We start from the raw sequence: 9,917 nt of genomic DNA on the forward strand, positions 1-9,917 counted from the left end.
ATCGTTGCAAACAATCAGTGTTATAGTTTTTCATCTTTTAATCAACTTTTGAACCATAAACAAATATTTTGAGCAAGTGATTAATATGAGGAGCTAAACGCCATTGCTGAGGCGATAGAGGAAGCTATTTTTCCAACAAGAAGTGGTATATCCTATTTTATTTATTTATTTGCAATTATTTTATGATTATTTTCCTTGGTTGAAAATTGTTTGAATGATTTTTGTTGAGCAATTTTTATTTCTTTTGATAGAGCATACTTGGACCTAGGTTTTTGATGTTCTATGCTTCGGATTTACACTTGTTATTTTGAGAATCTACTTGTTGCAATAGTTAGAATCAACTTGAACGAGAAAATTGCATAAATATAATTATTGGGATTAAATCACTTTGAACTTGGAAAATAATGGAATCTTAGCCTCAGTGTTCTTTTAATATTGATATCATCTTTGGTTGAGTTTGTGACACTTTTTAGTTTGTTTTCTATTTTAGTTTTAGAATTTAAGTCTATATTTTATCCTTCGCAAGTCTGAGAATCGAACCACTTTTACCACTATCTATAAACCACATCAAAATACTTCCAATGTTATGAAAGGGATGAAACTTTAAAATCTGAAGTTGAGGCAGCTTGGAATCATCAAATAAAAGGCTCTCATGCTTACAGATTGTCTAAGCGTTTGATCATTACTAGAAGATACGTCTCAAAATGGAATAGGGAGATATTTGGGAATATCCAAAGTAATATTTTTCTCTTGCATCAGCAGATTGAAGCTATTCAGCAAGAAAGTGACGATAGTAATGCAACAACTCAAGTACAACAGTTAGAGAATCAAATAGAGCATTGGCACCAGATACAAAATGAATTTTTGGGGAAAAAGGCTAGAGACGAATATTATCTGGAGATGAATAGAAATACAAAGCATCACCATGTAGACGTAAACAAAAGAAGATCTAGAAATAATATTACAGCGCTAAAAGATGAAAATGAGATTGGTGCACATCAAGCGTGGAACTGGAAACTTTGCTCACAGGGTATTATGGAAATCTGCATACTACTACAAATCCAGAGAGAAATGATCCAATTTTACAATGCATCCCTCAATCAATAACTGCAGCATATAATGTAGAACTTATGAGAATCCCAAATGATGTAGAGATCTTCAAAGCCTTAAAAGGGATGAAATCGTGGAAAGCACCTGGCCCTGATGGTTTTCCACCAGGTTTTTTCAAAACTCATTGGAATATCGTCGGAAAGGATGTAGTCGAAATGGTGCAACAATTCTTCTGTACAGGTTATTTACTTAAGAGTTTAAATTCTACTAATGTGTCTTTAATCCCAAAGACAAAAAATAAACAATTTCCATCAGATCTGAGGCCAATTGCGTTATGCAATACATCCTATAAAATAATTTCCAAGATTATGTCGTCAAGAATGAAGAAACTTATGTGTAAGATTATTTCTCCACTCCAAGCAGCATATGTCGCGGGGAGATAAATCTCAGACAATATACAACTGGCGCACGAGATAATTTATACCATGAAAAATAAAAAAGAAGATACAAAGTACCTGGCTTTGAAGTTAGATATGTTTAAAGCCTTTGATAGGCTTGAATGGTCGTTTCTAAAATATGTGATGATGCAAATGGGTTTTTGTCTTGAGTGGTGTAATCTCATTATGCAATGTATCACAACTACTAAGATTTCAGTACTTCTTAACGGTGCTCCCTGTGCTACTTATCAACCAACAAGAGGTGTTCGCCAAGGTGATCCATTGTCACCTTACTTGTTTATTATTGCCATGGAAGCTTTCTCGAGGAAATTATTTCAAGATGAGCATCAAAGTCAGATAGAAGGCATTAAAATTGCACCAAATGCACCTTCCATCTCGCATTTATTTTTTGCGGATGGTTGCTTATTGTTTTTGAAGGCTGACTTGCACAATGTAAATAATGTGCTGAAAGTTATTGAAGATTTTGGTAATGCATCAGGTCAGATGGTAAACTTTACCAAATCCAGTGTCCACTATAGTGCACAAGTTCCTCAAAGATTTTGCAGAATTTTAACAAGAAGGTTGAAGGTTCCCATAATGCAGCCAACTGAAAGATATTTAGGAATACCTCTCATCATTGGAAAAAAGAAAACATAATGCTTATCCCTCTTGTATGACAAAGTTAAGAATAGACTCTCTTCATGGGATGGTAAAACTATGTCCCAATGTGGGAAGTCCTTGATGGTAAGAACTGTGACAAACACAATTCCAGCTTATACTATGAGTTGTTTTCAGATCCCAACTGATGTTATAAATAAGATGGAAGTTGTGCAGAGAGACTTTTGGTGGGGTTTTGAAGATAAAAGAGGTACTTATGTTACTTCTTGGAAAAGTTTGGGACTTCATAAGGATTGTGGTGGTCAAGCCTTTAGAGATCTGAAGATTTTAAACTAGGCGGTATTGGTTAGGGAAGCATGGAGAATCTGCACTAACACAGATGCGCAGTGGGGGAAATCTATTCAAGTGAAATACTTCTCATGCACCCGTCTTATTCATGCAACTGTTAAAGCTAGCAAACTGTTCATGGGCATGAAATGGTATACAGAAGCATATTAGTTTTATCAAACAAAACAACCAATGAAGATTAGGGAGGTGTGATAAAATAAAAATATGGCTTGATGTATGGGTTTTAGGTTAAGATGAACCACCAATCCTAAGAGAAGGAGTGGCAGATAGTGAGTCTTATGTTTGGGTTCAAGATTTGATGCTTCAAGGTAGAAAACTATGGAATGATGAATTGATTCGATATCTTTTTGATGAACAAATTGCATAGCTCATTATGGATATGCGAATTCCGAATTCTGCTGAAGATAAGTTGATTTGGAAACTCACAAAGAATGAAGCTTTCACTCTGAAATCAGCTTATAAAAAGTTGTATGAAACCAGTTTAGGTACCATACAAGTCTCTCCGTTGGAAGGTGTTCTGGAGCATTAAAACTTGGCCAAGAATAAAACATTTCTTTTGGAAGTGCTTTATCGACATCCTGCCTACAGAAGAAAGGTTATCAAGGGCGTGTCATTACATCAACATACATTGCCCTCTTTGCAACCAATATGATGAGAGTGCTATGCACGTTCTTTTCTATTGAGACTTCTCAAGAGCAGTGTGGATGCTTATCCCTGGTGGCTCTAAAGTCTTATCTGGAGTGCATAACACTGTTGCTTCAATGTTTGAAAGCTGGATGAAAGAAGATCATCAGCAGAATTTACCTAGTGGCTGGCGAACATAGCTATGGTGGTAACCCGGACTCTATGGAATACAAGACGTGACGTGCATTTTCAAAATCTGAAGATTGAGCCACAAGCAGTTGCTAAGAAAGCTTTGAGTTTCTCTAAGTATATAGAGAATCTCTACAACAGACAACAACACGATAGTTTTATAGATAAACCTTCTGTGCATATAGAACAATTATGGACACCACCTGATTTTCTCTTTATTAAAGCTAACTATGATGCTTCTTATGATCCTGATAATGGACTAACAGGTGTTGCCGTTATTCTTCGTGATGGTGCAGGAAACTGGAGAGGTGGCCTCTCAAAATGCTATGCAGGAATAAGGAGTTCGGAACAAGCAGAATGTGTTACCTTCTATGACGCAGTTAAATGGTGTGAAGAACTACAAATTTCACAAGTTATTGTGGAAACTGACTTAAAGGGAATTGAGAACTACATCAACAACGCTGCTCCAGTTATTTCATGGGAGAGTGAAACAATTTTGCTTGATGCGATAGACAAACTGAAGTTTTTTATTAGATGGAATTGTTCCTTTGTTTCTAGAAAATGTAATAAAACTGCTGATACTTTGGCCAAATACAGAAGACAACATAAAGTCTCCAGGATTTGATAATCCCCTGAATTTATTGAGTCTCATTTATTATCATACTTTTATTCTACTACAAATCAGTAAAATCTCTTTGTTTGCATAAAAAAAAAAGATATAAGTGATCAAAATCTAGAAATATATAAAGTGACTGTGACGTGGATGTGATTATAATACAAACATACACTATTCCATAGATACAAAGTAAACGTACCTATTTTCCCTACTTCGATGATTGTTTCCAGAAAGGAAAGAAAAATGAAAAATAATTCACGCCTCCTTCCCTTTACCTTTTGTTTTTTCCTTCTAAAACAAATCAATTGCGTTCTTTTTACCTTCTGCTTCTCCTTCTCACACAAATGAATCCTTATTATCGAACCATTTCTATCACTAACAATTTGCTGTGGGAATTGATTTCGCTACAATATATAATTATTGGTAGGAATTCAAAGATCTTATTGTATGATTGCAGTTGGAGTTGTATTAGGATTTAATTAGAGTCTGTATTAGATTTCACGCTTCATTCGATTTTGATTTGATCATCAAAATTTCGTTTACGCTTCATTCTATATCGAACGAACGATATAGAATCCACACAGAAATCCCATATTAGATGAACGGCTCCCATCAAATCCGTGTTTTTAAGTTACGAGATTCAAAGGACCTTATCGAAATTGCACACAAAATTTTTGCAATCTTTTTATAAAATCGTTAGGGTCCATTTGACAAAAAAAATGGCCATGAAAATGACTCCATCCTTACGGGCCCTCCGGTCGGTCGGTCCAATGATTTTAACATAATATTTTGGTAATGTTCTACATTTCTACCAAAATTTAGTATATATCATGATATGGAAACCTGGTTTTTTATCGTGGATAAGGTCAATCTGTAATATTCAACGACCACTCGCAAAATTGATAAATAACGGTACTACCCATATCAGATTGTGCTCATTTCTGATAAAAATATGGAGAACTATAAGAAAAAACATACTGTCAATAAATTCCATTCTGAGATGTAACAGTAACCACCTTAGAAGCCTGATATCGTCTTTAAATTGAACCCATAAGCTTAAACGAAAATGTTTGGTGTACCGAAAAGGAGCACCGTGATTTTGATGTGAGAGAAAAAAAGGATGGTGGACCCCGCCTTTTACCCCACCGTGACTGTCCTAACAACCCTTGGATTTTTTCATGATATAGATCGCGGGACGCACCTTCGGTGTGTGTCATCGCTGAAGCTTAAAAGATACAGTTCGCCGTACAATAAATTGACCATGTAAGGTCACAATCACACCATTTTGGCTTGGCCTATAAATCTATACTCTGACCAATGCCAGGTAAATTATCCCTTTGGGGAACGTTTAATGGATATATGCCCGTTTGGTCCCTTTTAAGGGGCATTTACTGTCCTCTAAATTCGGCCAAGGATTCCGTTTTTGGGTCACGAAAAGCAAAATGTGGTTACTTTCTAATCATTACCGTGGGGTATTGAGAGTTGTGATTTTAAGATGACAATTTTTAGACTTTTCTTCCGTTAGATTAAGCCTAGATTAAAATATAAAATTGTTACTCGTACTAGGACGATCTACATGGCCATCCAGTGTGGCGGCCACCAGGAGTTGCATTCTGCTGGAAAGAAAAAAATAGCATCAGTGCATATGAAACTGGTGTTGGTATCATTTTATCCGACTTAACAGGTAACTTCAGATGTTGCAAAACAATTTTAGAGCTGATGCAAAAATCTAGCAGAAGCAGACTTCACAGCCATATTAGAAGCTGTGAAGTTGGTTAAAAACTGGGGTTTTAGCAAGGTCCTCCTTAGATGTGGTGCCAGGTGCCAGGAAAGTGATTTCTTTTCTCAACAATAATACTGACCAGATTAGCTTGGTTCAATTGTTAAATCCAGGAGGATTGCTAAGTTCTTGTAAATGACTTTTCTTTCTCCAAAACTAAATTGTTATTTTAATTGTATGGCTGATAAGGTAACCAAACACCATAGGAGGTTTGATGTAGCTGAAGAATAATTGGATAATAGTCCTCCTTTCATCCCTCTAACTTCTTGTTTATATCAATGGATTCCTTTCTTCCCGAAAATAAACTAGAACACCGCTGCTACAATTATGGATATACATGGTCGGTTTCGGTTCTGTTTTTTCTCAAACCAAAACCGAAACCATTACTACTGGTTTTTGATTACCAAACCAAAATCGTGCCATTAACCAACGGTTTTGGTTTTTAGTTTTACCGTTGGATTTCGATTTTGCCATTATTTTGTCAGTTTCATGTAACTCACGGTTAAAATAAGAAAATATACAAAAAAAAAATGAAAGAATAAAATTTAGTTACACATAAAACTACATATTAAAATTCAGTAAAATTAAATATAGACATTTATAGTGTAAACGTATGGATAAAATTGAATATAGTTAGTCTTTTTTTTTTTGCTACGAAAAAGAGATTTATTGATAAGGGAAAACATTACATAGTAACACTAAGAAATTCTGGAAAATTTCCCATCCATTCTCCAGTGGCTCTAGCCCTTCTACTGAATTTAGCTTCTTGATCGATCAACTATTACAATGTGATTTCCTCTTAAGAATTCAAATTTGACAAAATTAAAACAAGTTGAGATAGTTTTACAGTCTTCTAAGACTGAATTATTATACCAAAGAAGTTGATTACTATTGCAAGTAAAGAAATCAATCACTGGTTTTGCATCACTGATGAAACAAATTTTTTCCATTCCTTTCGCCTTTGCCCATAAAACAGCTTCCAGTAGGGAAAGACTTTCGGCTTCCTCTACATTCCTTACAGACCCCGCTTCAAGCTTGCATCCAAGGAATTCACCTGCAGTGTCATGCAAAACCAGACCAATCCCAGAAAGATTAATATTTTTATCAAAAGCAGCATCACTAAGAATATAGTTAATCTAAGGTAGATCTAATGGTTGATATTAGTTACATCAAAGCTAACCGTTTTTACCGTTGGTATTTGGTTTGGTTTACATCAAACCAAAACCGAAACCGTTACGGTCGGTTTTCATTTTTTTAAACCAAAACCAACGATTAGTAAATGGTTCGGTTTTCTTCTAATCCATTTGGCTTGGTTCGGTTCGGTTTTAATAGATAACTCTTACCATGTACATCCCTAGCCACGGTGGGAAGGGGCGACCAAAGAAAAAAAAAAACCGTTGATTACATAACGCGTTATACATCTTTTTTTTTGTTGGAATGTTATTTTTGAGGCATATACATCGTTTCAGTGGTTGCATAACCAAATTAGTGGATGCATGAACCAAAATACGACTGTATATAAACTTTTGATATGCATCATTTGTGGTGGCTCCATAATTCGTTATGCATTTTTTTTTTATTGTCGGAATGATATTTTTAGGCATATACTATCTCTGTTTCAGAAAAAGAGATATTTTACAGTTTTATTTTTGCCAAAAATAGACCAAATTGAAAAAGCAAAAGTATCACTTTTCCTGAAATCGAGTGAAACTTTTCCAGAAACGGAAAATTAGTCGATGCATAAACAAAAACATGGCTGCATAATATGTTATGCATCCTTTGTGGTGGTTTTCATAACGGCTACGCATTCAATTTTCAAAAATTGTTCCTAAAGTGAAAGTATCACTTTTCCTGAAATAGAGGGAGTACATCGTTCTATTAGTCGCAATGGAAAATTAGTTGATGCGTAACTACCAAAATATTACTACATAATGTGCAGCGCACCCTTTGTGGTGGTTTGCATATTGCCTGCGTGATGGGTGTCGTAGGCTCAACAAATTATTTATCTTATTTCCACACAATTAACCAGTAATACAATGGAAGCAAGGATCATTCCCACGAAGAGCAGTGAGTTTTAGTTGTCAAAGTGTCACAAAGGTTTTTTTTTTTTAGATTGTGAACAAAATAAATAATCAAAGAAAATAAAATTGTATTGTAATCAATAGAGAGAGATATGATCAAGGAATCCTTCTTCGTATATAAACCGTCAATGAGTTAATATATTTATCTATTCGTCATTAATCATATATTATCACCAACCGTAGAAAAGCAGCTAGAGCAGTGTTATTCTCTAAAGTCCTTTGGTCACTGGGTACCGAAGCGCTCGAATACCAGATTCTATTCGTCCAAACCACCAAGTAGTAGCGCGCTCAAGGTGTAGCTTGTCGAATGCTTTATGTTTTGTGACTTGGGTTAATCCTAGTAGTTAGACTCTTAGCAAAAGGTCCACTTTCTAGTGTTGTTTCTACACGTTATTGCTCCAAAGAATCCCTCTGCAAGGTTTCACGTTTTCTACTTGTGTAGGGGTTATTCAACAATTACACGGATATCCCAATCCTTTACTAGCTTTAGATTAATTAATAAACTGATTTAGTTGGACACCTAGAACAATCAATCAATCAATCATAATATTTATTCATAGTAGAAACAAACGATAATCATATGAAGAAATCAAAATAGATTCATATATTAACCCAAATCAATTTTAAAACTTAGAATTCATCCTTAATCAATAGGTGTTTAGATACTCATGGATGTAGAAACATCCATGATATACATATCAGAAAAGTTAATAGAAAACGTTACGATTGAGAATCGCTCCGTTTGTTGTTTTTCCTCTCCAAAGCTTATAATTTTGTGACCTAATGATATCATCTCATTTTACATAACCTAACACCTTTTTATAGGTTTACATTGCTTGCTCTTCACGTATTTAGTTCGGTTCAAGAACCCGACCCAAAATAACTAAGTTCCCAAACGTGCCTTTATGCCTTCCAAGGAGTTTATACACGTTTTCCTACTTGCTAGGTATGCGTACCCGCACGCGTACCTCAAATTCCAGCATAAATTTTCGGAACTAGGGTATGCGTACCCGTACGCGTACCCTAGTGTCTTCGGTATTCAATAAACACTCGTTTTGGCCACAACTTCTTCGTCCGAACTCGGAATGACCTCATTCTTTTTGAATTCTTTTTATATTTCAATTCTATTCAATATGGTGATGAGAAATACTTAATTTGAATGAGTTAAGATCGGTCTTTGGCCCTTCTCTTGATTTTAAGTGTTTTGCTCCTTTTCGTCGCACTTCTTCAACTTCTCTTGGACTTGGGTGCTTGGATTCTTGGAATACTTATCTTCCTAGATATTTTAAGCACTTTGTAGATCCTTTTTGGATAATTCACCTATTAGAGGAAAATAATAGAAATAAAGACTAATAATACGAAAATATGCAAGAATAATAGCTAGAACAAGTATGGAATGGACACTAGAATCATATGAATTATGCACTTATCAAATTCCCCCACACTTAGATTTTGCTAGTCCTCGAGAAAACTAAATAAAACTAATCCTAAATACAAAAACTCCATGTCGTGAGGATACGGTTACTCTTAGCATGAATAACATTCCTTTAAACCCATAGGTGTCCCTAGTGGACGAGTTATAGTCTCGTGAGGGTTTACAAGAGGTATGCCCACAAAACCTACTCCAATTTCTCGCCTTGGAAGAACTACTAAGGATAGACACAAAGTACAAATCCAAATAATTAGCTTGCATAATTTCTTTAGCTGCAAACATCCCACATACATTCCAATCATCACACACAAGCAATTACTTACGTGTGACATTCAACCTGATTGCAAATCTTTACTAATATTGTCATCGTACTTGTTGCAACGTTGATCACAACACTCGCATACTGAAATCACATGGATAGATAAGAAAATGGAAATAGAAAAGTGAAGTGTGCAAATGTTGACTTAAGTTAAAGATGTTACCAACCATACTTGTATGAATGTCGTCAAAGGATTCTTATTTATAGCGCACTAGTTGAGAGAAGCACCCATTTAACTTAAGCACATGATTAAATACTCTAAGAGCATGTTCCTTTTCAACAAGTATGTGATAGTTGCCTTGGATCCTGCGTTCCATGCTTGTTTAGGCGACGGAGACAGGGACAACGTTTCACGCATACTGCCATCCAAGCGTCAAGAACCTCATCAATAGTCTTTTTGACTTGCTATATAATGATGATATA

General features: G+C 35.4%; 1 protein-coding gene across 1 annotated transcript; it reads left to right on the plus strand.

Moving 5' to 3' along the window:
- Nucleotides 1-3,279: 3,279 nt before the first annotated feature.
- LOC113339706 lies at nucleotides 3,280-3,891 on the plus strand. Its single transcript, XM_026584939.1, has one exon. The coding sequence runs from the start codon at nucleotides 3,280-3,282 to the stop codon at nucleotides 3,889-3,891; it is 612 nt and encodes a 203-aa protein (XP_026440724.1).
- Nucleotides 3,892-9,917: the final 6,026 nt, after the last annotated feature.

This window comes from Papaver somniferum, unplaced genomic scaffold (genome assembly GCF_003573695.1).
Source record: "Papaver somniferum cultivar HN1 unplaced genomic scaffold, ASM357369v1 unplaced-scaffold_21, whole genome shotgun sequence".
NCBI lineage: Eukaryota > Viridiplantae > Streptophyta > Magnoliopsida > Ranunculales > Papaveraceae > Papaver > Papaver somniferum.